Here is a 19,966-nt window from a genome sequence, read left to right as displayed (position 1 = left end):
ATGGACTCTCTAGCAGCCAGCTGAACTGTACTGACAAAAGAAGCAAAATGTTCCTATCTGCACTACATTAGCTTTTCAAGACAAGGAATGTTTACTGATGCTTTGGAATAATTTTGTTGTGAGATCAAAGGATTTGCAAATACTGAAACTATTATTAACAAAATAGCTTTAAACGTTTAGTTGATATACAGAAGAAAACCCTGTATTTGTTGCTTTTCCACTAAAGTGCTCAGCATCCACAGAACAACACCCCTATTTCAAAAATAATCACTGCTGCCACTTCATTGTTCTTTGTTTGAGGGGGCTTCAGGTTCTCTTCAGAGCAAGGCCATCTCATTCTAGAAAGCAATCAGCTGCCACTTCCCTTTGTCCCTGAACTATCCTTCTTTATATGATATAGACAATGGAAAACCATTTTTGTTGCACATCTGAACTTTTAAGCCACACACACTAAATAATAGCATAATTTCTTTGACAAAGAGAATCCTTAAATATCCCAGTATGAAAATATAACTTAAATATAAAAGTTTAAACAGGTTAGAATAGATCTGAAAAGAAAAAAAAAACCTTTGCAGCCCATCAGTTCCATAGGTACCATTCATCTGTGACTGTAAAACTATTCCGCTTCAGCAGTATGCTGCAAACATCTTTTTTTTGTGATAAAACATACTGTTTCAAAGTTGTCAATCCTCCTGTTACTTTCAGAATGTCACTGAGGAACCACAGTGAAATGATGGCATTCTTTGCCTGTGTTCTGAAGGTTCCCATCCATCCAAATCACTGTGGTGACAAGAATTTGTGAACAATGTTGAGAAGAGATTTTTGCATATTTTCCATAAGTGCAACTGAACTGGTAAGTGTTTCCAATGGTCTGTGTTCCCTTTGTTTCATAGTCTTGAGGCAACAAGCATCCTGTGGCCAAGTGAAAATCCACTGAGGCGGACAGATCCCTTATCAACCTGACCGCACAGTCTGTCATACAGGCAGACCAAAGCGATGCTTCTTTTTCTTAACAGACTTTAAATTAGTCAGTCTCCTAAGATCCTCTTCCACATCAGATTCCTCCATTTCATCATCTGCTGAAATCAGAATCTAAAAACAAAGACATGCAGTTAAAATTACACTAAATTTCACATCTTTAAAGAGTGAACTGACAGCTCAACAAACATTTTCATCTTAAAATTAACTTCTAACTTTACTTTTTATGATTTCTCAAAGTATAATTTAAATTGGTTATTTTCTCTGAACATACTGACTGTAACTAAAGGAATTTAGTTTATAAGTATATGTGAATATATTTTTTTCTACTAAAAGTGACTTAGGATATACTAAGAAGTTGAAATATCAATATGGTGCAGAAAGACAGAGAGACACAGACTCTGATTTTATAAATTGAGCAGTTCAGATAAATAATGCTAAGCGAATTATACGGGGCTGTTTGGGGCAAGATGTGATCTTTGCCTGATTCAGGGAGATAAGTTATAGGTTCTACTGAAAACACCCTTGGTTGATCAGAAGTTCTAGGTGATTGCAATCCAGTCTCAAACATTTAGTTTCTGGGAAAGTTGATTAAGAAAGTGGTACCTTACCATTCGAGCTGCGAGCATGCAAGCTGGCCTACACTCACCTGCCTGGTTCTCCTCTCCCTCCCCCAGCCGGGCTGCCAAGCTGCAAAGATTGGGGACCATTGTACTAGAGTATGTTACGGCAGGGGTTTTTTTGTCATAGAACGGACCGGAACAGAGTTCTGGCACCTTTTTTCAATGGATTTTCCAGAGTTACGTTCTTTTCCTATTGTTTCCCTTCCTATCCTCATTTGTTTTTGAAAATGCCCCACTGGCGGTACGGTGTGAGTGGCGTTTCCTCCGGCGCTGTCTGCCTCCTCTAGGAGGAGCCATGAGACACCGGAGCACCACAGCCAGAGTGTGGCTTGATTGGCTGGCTTGGACCATGTGGTGTGGAAGCCGATGGAGGTGGTGGGAGTCACATAAACATGGAGGCCATCTTTCACGAGAGGGTGAGTGAGCCTTTTGCCTTCTCTTACAGAAGGTGAGGTGTGAGGTTAAAAAGAGGCAAAGCGAGAGGAAAGAAAGGCGGCTGATGTGGAAGCTTGCCTGACAGCAAACCTTTGGATAGTTCAAAGGGTGGGATGTCTACAAAAATCTCTTTTTAGTCTTTTATACTTTATATTCAAACTGCAGAGGGTAAGAATAAGAATAAAGCCAATGTCTTGTGATTTGGAGGTATTATTATTAATAATGTATATTAATTATGTATTGGTCAGATGTAAAGGTAGACCTACAGTATGAGAGTTAATCAGATCTATTTATTAAATTGGGTTTAACTTAAAGGTAAATTAAAAGTAATCTGTTTACTGACAAAGTTTTAACTTTAATTTGTTTCAAGTCAATATCCATACAGTATTAAATTCCAAATGTAATGTTTTCCATCTTGTTTGACAACTTCTTAAAAATAATTCAATCTTTTACAAGCAACCAAATTTTGTTTTATTGAGCCAATTTCATTCCACATAGAAAGCTGACTATGGGCTATGGTCTTCCCAGTTGCAATGTATGGCTGTGAAAGTTGGACCGTAAGAAAGGCTGAGTGCCAAAGAATGGAAGCCTTTGAACTATGGTGCTGGAGAAGACTCCTGCGAGTCCCTTGGACTGCAAGGCGATCAAACTGGTCAGTCCTAGAGGAGATCAACCCTGACTGCTCTTTAGAAGGCCAGATCCTGAAGTTGAAACTCAAATACTTTGGCCACCTAATGAGAAGGAAGGACTCACTGGAGAAGAGCCTAATGCTGGGAAAGGTTGGGGGCAAGAGAAGAAGGGGATGACAGAGAATGAGGTGGCTGGATGGAGTCACTGAAGCAGTAGGCGTGAGCTTAAATGGACTCCAGAAAATGGTAAAAGACAGGAAGGCTTGGAAAAACGTTGTCCATGGGGTCGCGATGGGTCAGACACAACTTCGCAACTAACAACAAGAAAGCTGACATTTCCACTCATTAAAGTAAATGTGTATGCCAATGGTAAATGTCCCCAAAGATTAATAAAATGCCTTCTTGTAATTTAAACCCACATAGTGGATGGCAACATTAATAGTAACTTACCTTGAACAAAATCCTAGTCTTTTAGATATATTAAAAATTGAAGGGTTTTTTTTTTCAACTACAAAGGTAAACCTTGTAGGGTAGCCAAGGCGGATTGTATGACGTGTGTGTTTCGGCACTTTTTTTTTTTTTCCAAAAAAAGCACTGTGTTAAGGTATGTATCAAAAGCAGCTATTCCCTATGAACATAATTGCTATTTGTTACTAGGAACCTAGTCTCTGGAACTGAGTAACATGCTGCTTTGAATGCTTTTGTAGTTCAATGAAAGTCTGAAAGTTCTCAGTTATTACTGGATGATCTTGCAAAGAGCATGTCTGCATTGTTACATTTAGTGAACCAACTATGATTACTTCTGTAACCAGTAAGCTACCATTCGGTGTAAGGTACGGAGTTTATATAATGCCATCTATGAATAAGTTGGCAGGTTGACAATTATTTATTGGACACATTTAAGATGCTGGTGTTAATGTTTCAACACTGAAATACTTTGGGTCTCAGATATCTGAATGTTACTCTTCCCCATTAGAGGCATGTCAGGCCTTTAAGATCAGCCTTTGATCTTAAGATGCCCTTGCTGTTGGAGGCATACTTACTGGTATTCTAATTGTCAATAATTGGTAGGTTCTGTAGCTACTCATTATACCTTAAAGCACATGTGTCAAACTGGCCGTGTCACGTGATGTGTCACGACATATAGTGAGTTTTTTCGAATTGCCGGAGCTGGGTGGGGCGCAGCTTTTGCCTGATGCCACCAGCCAGCGGGCTGGCAGTTAGACACCCCTGCCTTAAGGAGAAGACACATGTTGCATGTCATTTGCCAGATTTTAAGTGTGAATTGAAGTCTGCTTTCAAATTTTTACTTCTTTATTTCCCATGGCTGCCTTGATGCTCAAAATGCACAGAAAATAGGGGAACATATTTTTTTTTAAAAAAACCAGAACTTGCCTCTGACTCTGATTCCTCATGTGATGCTGCTCTCCTGTATCGGATTTTGCTCCCATTTCTTGAATCTTGACCTGATTCTTTCTCTTCGAGTTTAGCTTTTGTCTTTCCTTTCTTCATAAGGAAGTTATCAACAACCCAAAACATTAATGCCTATTAAAAAGGAGAAGTCATGTTAAGCTCCCCTTATTTTCCTACTCAGTTTCATACTGAGTCATGAGATTCAAGGGATTTACAGTATAGAAATATCTATCTAAATATACACAATTACATGGGTCATTAAGAAAGACAGAATCCTAAAACTGAAGTTCAGTAGACCTTTTGTCAGGTTCATACACACACAAAATATAAAAAAGAATTCAATAGCTATTCAATAACTTTTAATTTGCAAGTGGTACAAAAGTCTTTCTTTTATGTCCATAAAAGTGTGGCATTGGAAAGAACTGAAGAAGTCGAAGAGTAACAAAATGCATTTTAAAAAAACTATTTGTAAATTGTGTTACAGAATCTTTAAATATAAAATTCTGCTTTGGCAAAAAGCCAAAGCAACTATTTAAAAAAACCATTGGCACAATAAAAAATCTCTACAATGCAAAATAAATGTATTGCAGATAACATTTTTAAATTGTAGCTATTGTTTCATGAATGTGCATATATACTCCTGAACTAGCATGCAAAACCACAAATCAGGAATCTCTTTCATTCGTGGCCACATGGAAGATATGATCATAATGAAAGAACAAACAAACAATTGAACCTCTTTGCAGGATTCATTTAGTCCCTATTTTTTAGATCTGCAGAGATAAAAATATCCTGAAAGCACCCTAAAGCTCTATTTCCAGATGTTTAAAATGTAAACAATTCAGCTAATGATAGATGAGATTTTAGCTGCTTCAGCCCTTTTAATTTAATTTCCCTTTTTCTGTATTTTTGTTTTACTGCTGTGTTTATAAATGTTGAAGTTGTGTTTCTCTTTAATGAAGCTGCATTCATTTGTATATTTATTTTGTGAGTTAATTTAGCATCAGCTAATAATTATTTCCATTCATGAAAGTAAAATGAAGGAGGTAACTACAATTATTTTCTTTTGTATTTTTCTTAAAATCACAAACATAAAGTACAATCAACATTTTAAAAAGTTGGTTTGTTTATGCAGGAATAATTTAATACCCCTGCATGCATTAAATATGAGGTTCACAAACTACACACCAGAATTAATTAGTATTGTAAGAACTAAACAAGTCCAGCTTATGGCTAGCATATAGGTCTCTTGGGTTGCCACTATATATTTGGACTCCAAATATTACAAAACAGATCAAATATTCAGAAGATGTCATTAATACTAACATTTACAAAGAAGGGGACTATCAGCATCACAATAGCCAACTCCAACTGAGGATTCTCTATAGGATTCAACAAAGCTATCTGGAAAGAGGAAAAATATGTTAATATCATAGAATTACATACATATACAACAAAGTTCTGCGCTTATACTGGCACTATGTGAAGTAGTAGGTTAATGAGACAATTGGGAAGTATAAATTGGGCAGAAAATAATGCTTTAGATCAACAAAATTAAAAATGGGTTCTTTAGTACATTACAAATTGGGGTTGCTTCCTTTTAAAACAGGAATGTACATGATTTAAATGCTGGTATAAAAAGGTGAATTACCATGCTTTAATCCGGTAAATAGTAGTTGTTAAAATCACATTATTGATTTTTAATTCCTTGAACAATATAGACTCAGCTGTTAAAGTTATACAGATCATAGCATCAACTTTCCTACCAGTTTCATGCAAGTTTTGCTCAGTAAATATTAATCTGAAAAGGAAACAGAAGTAACTCATCTCTATTCCTTCTGTTTTAATTTATGGCATGGAATGATTTAAGTTCCCAACACTGATGCACAGGAATGGTGAACTGTCTCCTTTAGAGCAGAGATTTTATGTTTTAAGCGATTATTTACTTAGACCACCGGTGTCAAACTCACCGCGTCACGTGACGTATCGCGATGTATCACGATTTTTTTTGCATTGCCTAAGTTAGAGTGAGCATGGCCTCTGTATGATGCAACCGGCCTGCGGGCTGGCAGTTTGACACCCCTGATTTAGACCATCATCCAAACTATGTCAAATAAACTACATACTTTATCATTTGTCTTATAATTTGTGTTGTTTACTAGAAATGAGAAATATAAATTGCTATTATACAGTGATAATTTGTATATGTGTATATTTTATTCAGAAAATGTTTCTGGAAAAAAAAAGTGAGAAATGGAAGAAAACAGAATGTAGACAACGTAAAAAAATAATCCACTAAATATATTGTTATAATTTAGAGTTCACATAGAATGATATCTACCTAAGTATAAGAGTTGTCGACAAATGCAGTTCCAGTCAGGGCAATGTCTAGCCTCTGCCTGAACGTTTCATGTCAATGGGAAATTACTGTTCCCCTGGGTAACTGACTTCACCCAGCAAGTTTCCCTAACTTTCAGCTGCAATCCGCCTTCTTGAACTTAACATTGTTTTACTGATCTGAACAGAAGCACAGCTACTGTATATTTTAGTAATGCAGTAATATCAGGGCATTAACCTGATTGTTAAGGATAATCAAAGGCTTAGTTATGATTTTTTTTACTTTTATTAATGCAATCTTCTCCAGCATGATATTTTTCAACTGTGTTGGACTACATATTCCATCCCCTGAACATGGCATTGAGAACTGGAGGACCAAATTGGAGAACACAGTGCGCGTGTACAGACAGACAGACAGACAGACAGACACACACACACACACAAATACATTCCTAATTCATTTATTATTGAGTGTAGTTTAAAAAAAGAAACAAAAAACTTCAAGATTCAAACCTCTTTCCACTGAGGTATTAGGAGCACTATAATTATGATCGTTTTCTCAAACATCATGATAATTATGTACAATGCACATTGGCCTACCCAAGCATGGCATTGCAATGGGTCCCCTGCAAAGGAAAACACAAACGGTTAATACAGGTATCTGCTAAACAAGCTGACAACTGTGAGGACATACAACACAAAATTCTGCACAACAGTCAAACGTGTTGGTCATCATAAAGGAGATAAATGTTAGATGTGAGTAATCATCTTTATACTAGAATTTTATTTATTGATTTAATTTGCATAGCCACCCTTCTCACCTAAGTGGCTTTGGACAGCTCACAAGAATCCTATGAGTTATCAGTTATAGTCTGAAATACCTATACATGGTATTTCAGAATTCTGGGGCTTAGAATTTGAGTTCTAGAATTCAAATTCCTGTTAGAGCCCCTCCTTACTAACTACAAGCTTTCCTCATTTCAGATGAGTAAGTATGAATAGGAATTACTTTGTTGCTTTCATTGTTAAACAATTGGGATTGAAAAAAGGTTTGCAAAGTCACTGCAAATCATTCAAAGACATACATGAAAAATCCAGGGTTACTTTCCATTTATACATGTCTTAAGGGAGACTACTTAATCTGCTTTGTTTGCATGCATGGATGTGAACAATGTTGTATAAATTTGTTTCATGAGTGCAGAAGTTAAATCTGAACAGCACAAAAGTAGAAATACTATTTTTCCATCTAGAATCCCTTGTTTATTTGAATTTACATGACTATAAATCTCAACCATTCAAAACTGGGTAGTTAACAGAAATTAAAGGACAAATATGAATACAATGTAGTAATAATAACAATAACAACAAAAATACTAATCTGCAGCACCAGGTGATGCACGAATTGAAGAGAAATAGCTAGAAAATAATAATAAAATATCGTGATTTGCAAATTGAAGTTGAGCAACTATGGAGGAAGAAATCAATGGTTGTGCCAACAGTAATAGGAACCCTTGGAGCAATACCCAAAGGGTTGCCTAGATACAAGAAAATTTTGAACTTATTAGGCCTGAATATGCTGACTTTGCAAAAACCCACCCTACTCAGAACTGCCTATATACACAAAAGCTTCTTTAATAACTCTTAGGTTCTTGGTTAGGACTTGAACTGTTTTTACCAATCCCAAACTGAACTGAAGATTAAATCTTAAATACTATTCTCAGCCAACTAACACAAAGTGATTCACGAACACATCATTTGCCTATAATGTGGGATCCAATTAATTGGACTTCAATACAGTGAAATAATAATAAAAAGTGACTTAATAAATAATAAAATTAAAAGAATACTCTAATTTGTTAAATATATGTTATTTTATTTAGTCATTTAGTTCTAGAAAAATCATGTATCTGGAAATGGTTACAGAATCACAAGAGGACAACAAAAACAGTTTGTTCATGGTTTTATGATTGCAAAGCAAGTTATAACTTAAGGCTAGAAGGGATATATTGTACTGTACAATGTTATGGGTCAATGCCTGCCAAGCCCCTTCCTTGAGGAGACCTTGGAAGTAGGTCTTTTTAGTAGTCACTCCCACTGTTTTGAATCTCTTCCTGGCAGAAACCGAGTCAGCTTTGTTCCTCCTGGACTCTAGAAAAATGTTGAAGACTGCCATATTCTATACTGGACAACATCATGACTAAAAATAGAATTCACAGGTACAAGATATTTCTATTTCTTAAGATTTTATAGTCGATGGGTTTTTTTGGCTTTTTTTCTTATATGTTTGAGGGCTTACTTTATGTTCAAATTTTTACCATATGAACAAAGTAAATATAATTTAACAAATATAAACTGCTTGGGTGAGGGTACTCTTATTTTACCTATTATAAACAAAATAAAAAGTATTGGTTTATCAAATAACCTTAGGTAGTTCACACAAAATAAACGTAAAGGTAAAGGTTCCCCCGCACATGCGTGTTAGTCGTTTCCAACTCTAGGGGCCGGTGCTCATCTCCGTTTCAAAGCCGAAGAACCAGCGTTTGTCCGAAGATGTCTCCGTGGTCATGTGGCCGGCATGACTAGACGCCAAAGGTGCACGGACTGCTGTTATCTTCCCACCGTAGTGGTCCCTATTTTTCTACTTGCATTTTTACGTGCTTTCGAACTGCTAGGTTGGCAGAAGCTGGGACGAGGCGCTCAGTCTGTTACACAGCACTCGGGATTCGACCCGCCAAACTGCCGACCTTCTGATCGACAAGCTCAATGTCCTAACGCACTGAGCCACCGTGTCACACAAAATACTTCAGCATAAAAAATGGCTTAGAATAATATGGAAATTTTTCTGTAGTATTGTCTCCAAAACAGTGATGCTGGGTAAAAAGTAGCAAAAATAAATCTCAAACATATAAAAACCAAGATGTGGCGATGGCTGTCATCCTCAAAGAGCTTTAAAAAGGGAGCAAGAGGATAAGACTGTCAGTGATACTTTGTGGTAATGAGTGTTAATCTCAAGAATGAAAGGCAACCTACCAACTGTTGCAGAGCAAAAATGAGGATATACTGCTTATGGGACATCTGGTAGATTAAATGTGGCAACTGAATTGATTCTGATAAGGTCAGAAGGACATTTCTCATGTCTTTATGTAATGGTCCATAAGATTTCCTTCATTTTTGGAGATGGAAAGACATAAATAGTACATTTATTTCAAATTACTTATTATAATACTTAAACTATGTCACCTCTGACTGGTATCAAGATTGATATGGCATATTTGCCCCTTGAAAATGTGTTGGCTATTCAAAACTTGTCTTTAATATTTGAATTAGACAAATATTCAATCTTGAATACTCTTGAAGTTCTTAGAAAAAGTTTTGTAATTCCATTTAAAATTAAACTCTTAGTTCTTGTGTATGACTTCAAATGTATTTGCTACTCTGAATAAAAGATTGCTGAATTGTAACTCAATTTTAAAGATTAGATGAAATCATTGAAGAATTCTTTGGTGATTTTAATCACTGAACAATTTAAAAAACGCCTATTTTTCTGAAGAATAAAAAAATCTGTAAAAAAATCTGGCTGAGGGCTAGGGTAACATGGAAAAGAATCAAAAGAAGGCACAGGATATCAGCAACAAGAGAAAATTTTAAAGTTTGCAAAAGCAATTTAATATGCTTATATGTTAATTACAATGGCATCAGATCTACAAATTAGCTACCGTTGACAAAACTTTTTTTTACCCTAAGACACTTGAAATGCAGACATATAGTTCAACTGGAGAACTAAACAATGAAAAAATCAAATACCTTTAAACAGCTGTAATGCAAAATGGATCTCAGCCATTTCCTTTTCTGGAAAGGCTTTAAAAGACATAGTCCAGATCGTTTACTAGCTAGTCTTGATGTTTATATTATTTATATCTGTGCTGTAGAATACTTAAACATTTCAACTATTTCTGATAAAAGTTAGTAAATAAACCTGCATTTTCATTTATAGGTTAAAAAAATAACTTTTATCTGATAATCTAATTACAACAACTTTATTGTCACTTTGAATGTACACCAATCGGCATACATCAAAATGACATTTGGTTGCATACAGCTCTCAAAGGGTCACCACCTCCGATATACGCTCCTTGTTCATGGTCAGCTCAAGTTTCAGATCGTCCATTTTAGTCGAACAATGGCAAACAGGACAGATGGAAATGGAGCTCCATGTGGATTAGCCCTCAAATTAGCTTGTATTCCTGCATGACAACCTCGCCTCTTTTCCTTTTTCTGATCCTGTCTCTTCCACCTTGTCTCAAAGTGGCCTTGCTTCTTTTTGCCCCTGGAGCATGCTGCCGCCACCACCAACTCCTCCAAAAGCCTCTCTCCTCCTCTGGGCCTGCCAACAGCCTCATCTAGTTCCTTCGCTCCATAAGCCCTGGGACCTTTTGTCCTCTGCCTCCTTTGGAAACAGCCCAGATTTGCAATCGAATCCGTCGCTGGGCCAGCAGTCAGATCTTGCTGCCAGCAGAACAATTTCAAACAGCGCCAACGACTTTTAACAGTCTCACCAACAGTTCCGAAACAGCTAGAAACTCGCCATGTCAGCAAAGATTGTCGGTCATATGTTACCTTAGTTCTACCACGTTGCTCAAACATATTAAAACTTTCCCGGTCATGTGGCCTATATCTCTTATATCCCTCCCAAAACTTTTCACCTTCGAGAGCCAATGCAGCCGCAGCTGTTCCAGGCACCACCATCTTAGAACTCTAAGTGATATATAGTGGTACTTAAAAAGTTTGCGAATTCTTTTGAATTTTCAATATTTCTGCCTAAATCAATGGATGATAATGAACATGGTTTGAACAAAGGAGATTTTTGAGGATCTCCAAAATATAATTGTTGATGCTCACCAGGCTGGAAAAGGTTACAAAACTATTTCCAAAGAATTTGGACTCCACCAGTCTACTGTCAGGTAGCTCTTGTACAAAAAAAGAAACAATTATTGTCTTTATAGCAGGTGCTGCCTTTTGCTTTTCAACCTCTGAAGGTGTGGGCAGTGACAGAGATTTGGAGGTATCAGTTTTAGTATTATCATTTTTGTAGAAACAACGGATTCTTAAATGAAAGCTGCAATACTCGTAGTAATTTCCTGATAGTAATTTCACTGAACTCAGTGGGACCAATTTCCAAAAAGTATGGACTGGAATAGAAGATAAACCAACTTTTGGAGTATATCCTATCACTGAAAACACAGCAAAACAAAACAGGCCTCTAGCTTTAGAAAATTAAACATAATTCATGCATTATAGAACTCCTACATGGAAATTGCCTCTATAATAAAGACCAGGAAAAAAAATCACATCTCTCAGTGATCCTTTTTTATCTTCTGTTTGCCTTAATTTCATATACTCAAAAGCACATTTGGCAAACTACAACAATTTCAGCTTTCAGTACAACAGAAGAAACAATTTTCTTTTCTTTGGGAGAAGTCAAGCTTAAAGATGATTCTAAGAAACTAAATCTTGGTAACTGAATCTGTTACTCTTACCATTTTGTTTATTTATGCCTCATGGCACATCACTATCTTATTTGTAAAGCACACTGGAGCTTATGGTGCTTAGAGAAATATGAAAAACCTAAAATCAATTATTTCAATATTTGGACACCAACTTTACTTTTTAAAATGAAGAATGGTTAATACTAAAAGTACTTTTCTCTTTCTGCAATGTCGGTTCCTTTTGCTGTTGGGATTCCCCTACTAGACTAATGTTGTATTAAATAGGTTGGAAAGCCAAAGCAAAAATTAAGTTTATCGCATCACATCATGACAGAAACACTCTCATGCCTCTCCATCTTTTCTATTGCAAAAATATGCAAAACTGGATGGAATTTATTAAAGAAGAGGTATAGCAATCAACGTAAAGTATGGCTTTAAATTAGGAATAGGCTTGTAAATCATTTTCTAAGATTGAAAGCAAAGAAAAATGCAGAATGAGACATCTCAACTAATGCACAGGAATTGATGCTTAATCTGCTCAGTTTTATGCTTATAAAATACACATTCTGCACAGCACAACTGAATTGACTACTAACATCTCCACTGACTAGCAGTGGATTAAGAAACCAGATTACAAAACTGCTTTTTACTTTAAAGACCAGTGAGTTTATTGAGAACAGAAACAACACTCTCCCACTCCTTTAAGCATGCTTGTCAGTTTGGGAGGGATTGTACGCAGCCATCTTCCAGATTTGTGAGACCATTACTGATCCTAATCAATGCTGGTGGATCTATTTCAAATTCAAGTTAACTAACAGTTAACTGCAATAAAATAAAATGCTATTTTATTGTATAATTAAATTATTAAGAGAGGGGAAAATTTGGGTGGGGTTAGAAAGTGTAAAAGCTTTAATTTGTTCTTGAGGTGAGTAACCTTTATAGAATTGTATTTACAATGAACCAAAATAGAATTGGTTATAGGTCACAGGCATGCATTTTCAACCCAGGTAGTGTTGCTCTGTTTTGAAAAACATAATCTTCTACACAATTAAAAGCAGCATTTCTCCAGAAGTCCAAACACCTGAAACAGCCTGCTCAACTGTACCTTAATCTGCTATGATATCTTGCATATGTTATGGTGTCAACTCTTCTTGAGAGACTGGCCAATGAAACTTATACGCAGATGGGCTTTCAGTCTAAGAAATGAGTTATTGTCCAGAAATAACAACAAACACTGAATCACTAGGGATCAAATACTATGTCCAGGAAAACAGATGAGCTCATAGATGACATACAACCTGAATATTCAAGGAAGGTTAAAGAAGTTTCATTACATTTATGGTGAGACCAGTAAATGCTGGTTTTATTATTCATACACACAAAATAAAATGTTCTACTCACTGACCACTAACTTATTTCAGGCTCTCCTCTTGACCTACACAATGCTATCATTTTTCATCACCGTATCGGATAATCATGTAACTGGCATTAGGAAAACCAATATTTCAGACCCAGCCCTACTTATATTTGACATGATCAGATTTTTTTCTCTACTTCTGCCTTGCGAAGCAGCATTCAGTGAGATACCAATCTCTCCCTGTGCTATCTCAATCCAAACTTTGACTGTTATAACCTTACAAAGGTTACCAGAAAAAAAAAGCAGACAGCACATTGCTATCATCCTGTGTGTTACCCATTCAGTCTCCTCCATAAACGCCACACCCTGAAGGCAGCTAGGATAGCACTGGGTGTCAGGAGGGAGGCTTGCAGATAACACCCCACCCGCCAATTCAAGCCAAGGAAATTTAATACAGCACAATAGTAGAAAGCAGATGCAATTGGCTACTTGGCTACTATGCTTTTTTTAAATTATCAAATTGAAGATAGCCACTTAAAATAAAATCTATTCTGTGTTTGTAAAAAACAAATTTTAGCAAATTATAAGGCTACCACATTCCAGGGTTTGATATGTGTAAATAAAATAAGTGTGTTACTTGATTTATGTAACATTTTATATATTGCTTTTCTAATATACAAGCATCACACAGGACAGTTAGTAACATTAAATGTTGGATAGGAAGGCTGAAAAAGAAAGCAAGAAAATGAAGTGTTTTGGCTATAAACAGCATTTCAACTACATTTTGACCTTTTCACTTCACTACTGCTAAGTGTGCCCTATTACTCTTAGAAAAATAAGTTTGTTAGCTTCTAAAATCCTGCACGACACTTTTTTTCATCATTATTTTTTTGGCTATAAAAGACTAACAAGGTTCCCCTCTTGGCAAGTATAAAATGAAGTTGCCTGAATATCATTATTGTTTAAAGGCTGTCATTCTGAGAAAAAAAGTTATTTTGACAGACTGCACAAACTATTTTTAGATTGGTTTTTAAAAAAATCTTAGGGATTGGTCCATTAAAAAAAAACCCATGAAATTCCCTTCCACTTTAAAATAAATGGGATTCAGTTACTAGTAGTATCCCTTATCCTGCACAGGAAACCATCCTGTTTTCTGGAGTAATGACTGCTTTGTTGAATTTAATTAGATTATCTACAGCCGTATTTTCAGAATAGGACTGTTCTGAACACATAGATACAACATCCAGGTCATTTAAAGCCAAATATTTATAGAATTCTTAATGTTCTTCCCTATTCTTCATTGTTTTATACCTGTATGGAAAACCCAAAAAATGAATATACTCAATAGGTAGATTTCTAGACTATAGCTGGAATATGTTCAAGAAGACAGAAAATTGCAATTAACATTACATGAACTTAAGAATCATTCTGGATCATTCTAGCATCCTGTTTTCACATTCACCAGCCAGATGCCATGGTAAGACTAGTAGCATACCAAGAGTCCCTTTCTTATGTTCCTCAGCAAATGAAAGACATATTCTCTATGACACTGGAGGTAATATATAGTTATCATGACTAGTTGTTGGAATATTCTCCTGAACAGAAGTCTTCTGAATGTGTCATAATGATTTGAAAATGTCTTTTAGGAATAGAATTGAGAAATGAAAATGGCTGCTCTGGACAATTTTACTGTTGCTTTCTGGCAAAACATTTTAAAAAGTGAGGATGCTTTCCAAAGAAGGCTGTTACATTTTATGGATTTTTTTTTAAAATGAAGTCAGACATTCCATTAAGCATACTTAAAATCAATCGTCACATCTCAGCCAACCCTGCACCACTGAATACCAGCTATAATTTTAAATTAGGATTCACAACTGTCTCCAAAACCTCTGTGATACGTTCTGACAAAATGTGTGTGTGTGTGTGTGTGTGTGTGTGTGTATGCATTATATTATTATTCCCTTCTGCAATGTTATGCAAAGCACAGAAACAAAATGGTAAGCCATAAAGATCCGAGATAAGAAAAGGAAACATTAGATCAAGTGTACATCCACCCAGTTCAAAATATCTCATTATCTTCTTATCCTTGCAAACCATCTGTTGCTGCCACCACATTCATACATCACTTCATACTTTGCTTGCCCTTTACTCTTTAAATTTTTCACCTCTTTCTCTGTGGATTTCATTCATTTCCATCCAGCTAGTTTCCCCTATGTTCTCAATGCAGCCATTCTTACTTCATATATTTGTTTTTGAAAGTAATTTAGAGCTTATCTTGAAGTTAGGTAAGAAAGGAGTGGCTGTTAAAGGAGGACGTGGAGAAAAGACTGCAAGTCCTGAGAAACAGGGAAGTATGAGGAAGTCATAAGCCCATCTTGATTTTCTTTAGTATAAGATGAGACCAGGGAAAACTTAGGTTTCGAGATTCTGTTACTCCATCTGGCTACAATACAGAGCCTATTTCTTCACTTGTCTGCCCTGAAGGGCTAACAGTTTTGCAATTTGATCCTCTTTTTCTTTTCTAACCAAACTGTTACAACCAATTTCTTCCATCCTGGTATTCAATGCATCCCTTCAGTATCCATTTATTATTGACCCTGTCTTTCTCCTACTCACCCCTTTTTAAACAATTTATTCCACTTTCATCCACCTCACTGATTTTTTTTCTAATTTTCATCCTAAATGACATAACTAGTTTTCATTTCCAGGTAATAAAACTCTACTTCTTTCAATTTATTCTTTGCAACAACCACATGCTAATCATTACTTTTTTTTAAACAAAGTTTGCACATCTTAAAATTTATTCATTTTTCCATTTTAATTAATATGCTTCCCAGGTACACAGAGTCATATATTGCACAAAGTCATATACCGGTACTTATTCTAGTTTTTTCCCCATTTATGTATAAATGACAATCATTCATTCCATTTTCCCCGTCAAACACAACCATCTACAAATTTACGTATGTAATACATAAATGTTCAGATTCATGCTTTTTAATCATACAATCTGTCAACATTTACTGCGTTATTTGGATTTTCAGCCAACAAATCATTAGTACACAATAGTATGTACGCACTTACATCACCTATCAACAAACCTCTAACACCAGCATAAGCATTCCTTATACGTCTATTCTGAGCCATGATGGTGCAGTGGTTAGAATGCAGTATTCCAGGTTAATTCTGCCGACTGCCAGCAGTTTGACTCAAGGTTGACTCAGCCTTCCAGCCTTCTGAGGTTGGTAAAATGAGGACCTAGATTGTTAGAGGCAATGTGCTGACTCTGTAAACTGCTAGAAAGGGCTGTGAAGCACTGTAAAGCAGTATATAAGCATAAGTGCTAGTGCTATTCATAAATGTATCAAACCAAGGGAACTTCATGTATCCTTGTCTTACTGCCTTCTCACTATTTGTCCCTTGGTTAGTATTCCATTTATTGTCACACATACTTCAAAACTACTTACTTTCTCTGGATCAACAAGCATACAGTTGCAAGAAAAAGTATGTGAACCCTTTGGGATTACGTGGAGTTTTGCATGAATTGGCCATAAAATGCGCTCTAAACGTCATGTAAGTCACAACAATAGCAAAACACAGTCTGCTTAAAATAATACTACACAAATATTAGCTGTTGTCATGTTTTAATTGAACATAAGATGGAAACATTCACAGTGCAGGGTGGAAAAAGTATGTGAACCCCTAGCCTAATGACTTCTCCAAGAGCTAATTGGAGCCAGGAGTGCGCCAACCTTGACTCCAATCAGTGTGATGATATTGGATGTGTTGCTGACAGCTGTCCTGCCCTTTAAAAACACACACCTGTTTTGGGTTTATGGGTCTCAAGAAGCACTGTCTGATGTGAACCATGCCTCGCAGAAAAGAGCTCTCAGAAGACCTACGATCAAGAATTGTTGACTTGCATGAAGCTGGAAAGGGTTACAAAAGTATCTCCAAAAGCCTTGATGTTTATGTGTCCACGGTAAGACAGTCTACAAATGGAGAAAGTTTAGCATTGTTGCTACTCTCCCTAGGCGTGGTCGTCCTGTAAAAATGACTGCAAGAGCACAGCGCATAATGCTTAATGTGGTAAAGAAGAATCCTAGACTGTCAGCTAAAGACCTACAGAAATCTCTGGCACATGCTAACATTTTTGTTGACACATCTACAATAAGGAAAACATTAAACAAGAATGGAGTACATGGGAGGACACCATGGAGGAAGCCATTGCTGTCCAAAAAAAATATTGCAGCATGTTTGAAGTTTGCAAAAGAGCACCTGGATGTTCCACAGCACTACTGGCAAAATATACTGTGGACAGATGAAACCAAAATTGAGTTGTTTGGGAAAAACACACAACACTATGTGTGGAGAAAAAAGGCACAGCACACCAACATCAAAACCTCATCCCCACTGTAAAACATGGCGGAGGGAGCATCATGGTTTGGGGCTGCTTTGCTGCCTCAGGGCCTGGATGGATTGTTGTCATTGATGGGAAAATGAATTCCAGAGTTTATCAGGACATTTTGCAGGAAAACGTATGACTATCTGTCCGCCAACTGAAGCTCTGCAGAGGATGGGTGATGCAACAGGACAATGACCCAAAGCATACAAGTAATTCAACAAAACAATGGAGTGGCCCAGTCAGAGTCCTGACCTCAACCCGATTGAAATGCTGTGGCATGACCTTAAGAGAGCGATTCACACCAGACATCCCAAGAATATTGCTACACTGAAACAGTTTTGTGAAGAGGAGTGGTCCAAAATTACTCCAGATTGTTGTGCAGGTCTGATCTGCAACTACAGGAAACGTTTGGTTGAGGTTACTGCTGCCAAAGGAGGGTCAACCAGTTATTAGGTCCAAAGGTTCACATACTTTTTCCACCCTGCACTGTGAATGTTTCCATCTTATGTTCAATTAAAACATGACAACAGCTAATGTTTGTGTAGTATTATTTTAAGCAGACTGTGTTTTTCTATTGTTGTGACTTACATGACGTTTAGAGCGCATTTTATGGCCAATTCATGCAAAACTCCACGTAATCCCAAAGGGTTCACATACTTTTTCTTGCAACTGTACAACCAATTTTCTTTCTCCTGTTCATACATTTCCCAATAATTAAACAAAATGTTAGTCCCTGTACCCTTTGTCCAGAATAGACACTGCATTTCCCTTATTTTGCTGTCACCTTTTATATGTTTTTGATCAGATAGCTTCCCACTGACACAAATGAATTCCCCATAGTTTTTGCAATTATTATTGTTAGACGCGTTCTGGTATAAATGCAAACTTCATATACATATTAAACAAGCTGCAGAGCCATTTCATATACAAACCACATCCAACTTTTAACATTTCTCCAGTAGTGCCATCTACACCTGCACTCTTAAAAGTCTTTTTATCATTGTTACTAATTTATTTCCTCTTCTTGGATTCTATAATTTATACTATTTGTTTCAATTCCACTCTTGATATATTACTACTAGCCCCTACAAATCTATAAAATACTTCTTTCAGCAATCACTTATTTCAGTTTTATCCTGAATTATTTAATCACTTTTATTTTTAATTCTACCGTATTCATTCTAGTAGACTTCCATGTTTAATCTTCTTTGACCATTTCCAAAATAATTTCCATTAAAGTCACTGCAATTTCATTGCCTTTTAACCCATTTTATTTAGCTGCATTCTTCGTATCATACCCCTTTTCTGTTTCTATATATTACTTAATATTTTACTCTGCAGCACCATTTTCTTGAATGCTCTTTTCCCACCCACAGCTTCTTCCATTTCATCTTTCCAAAAGCATTCTTTTTCATAGTTCCTATCAGCATAACCCTAGACACTTCTGTGCCACTCTATAACATAATACTTTCCGCTGTATTCAAAGCAACTTCCATATTTCCTTCCTTATACCTACTTTCTATTTGTTCTGTTGAGAGCTTATCTGGTTAGCACTGTTCATACAGGACCTGTACTTTCTCTTGCTACAGCTGTTTCACTTTAGCTTCTGTCACTTTTCCCCCTTTTCTTCCATGCCCTTTTCCCTAAAATTGGCAGTATCAAATAAAGATCTATCCTACATACAGAATCTCATATCTTTATATCTTCCACTAATTCTCTCATTGGAGACTATTAAATTAGTCATACTTTTATATGTATTCTTTTGCCATAGATACGAATAGACCTAGACAGGTTGCTTACCAACTGTCTCATTCAGCATCTGTTTGAAGTTATGACAGTGCTGAAAAAATACAACCAATGCCCACATTCATGACATTCGCAGTGTCCCTCAGTCACATGTTTACCATTCTAGTCAGTACTCAATATCCTGTGTCTGAACTATTATTTTTCTTTTCCTCTCCTTGCAGAGCAGAAATCGGAGAGAAAGGGATTACAAGGGAGTAAGCAGGAAAACAACAGGTAATATAAAGTTTCAAGTCAAAAAGTATAATCATGGTTATATGGTTTTTTACTTAGTGACCACTTCGTTTAGTGATGGCGTTTCCAGTCCAACTATGTTGCTAAACAAAGATTATCTTCACTTAAACTATGCATGCTAAAGAGTTTTCCTAAGGATATGCTTACCAAACAGTTACCATCCTCATTCATTCTGATTTACTGTAGTTTTATAACAAACAAGTGCTTGCCTTCTGTTTACCAGTAGGTGGGACACAAATATGCATAATCTCAAGATTAGAAGCTTG

At 36.3% G+C, this 19,966-nt stretch overlaps 1 protein-coding gene across 1 annotated transcript in view; it reads right to left on the bottom strand.

Moving 5' to 3' along the window:
• The window catches only part of LOC310633384 (store-operated calcium entry regulator STIMATE-like), a 39,687-nt gene that overhangs the window by 5,050 nt on the left and 14,671 nt on the right, over window positions 1–19,966 (bottom strand). Inside the window, exons 4-8 of the mRNA XM_083351091.1 lie at window positions 18,998–19,083; window positions 6,929–7,041; window positions 5,405–5,482; window positions 4,061–4,210; window positions 568–1,092 (exon numbers count right to left, since the gene is read on the bottom strand). Coding sequence (XP_083207217.1) covers window positions 976–1,092; window positions 4,061–4,210; window positions 5,405–5,482; window positions 6,929–7,041; window positions 18,998–19,083 — 544 coding nt within the window. The 3' untranslated portion in view covers window positions 568–975. The remainder of the gene's footprint in view (window positions 1–567; window positions 1,093–4,060; window positions 4,211–5,404; window positions 5,483–6,928; window positions 7,042–18,997; window positions 19,084–19,966) is intronic.

This window comes from Vipera ursinii, assembly GCF_947247035.1.
Source record: "Vipera ursinii genome assembly, chromosome: 2".
Lineage (NCBI taxonomy): Eukaryota > Metazoa > Chordata > Lepidosauria > Squamata > Viperidae > Vipera > Vipera ursinii.
Note: the sequence above shows the minus strand (reverse complement) of the source record. Positions and strands in the feature narration are given on the sequence as shown.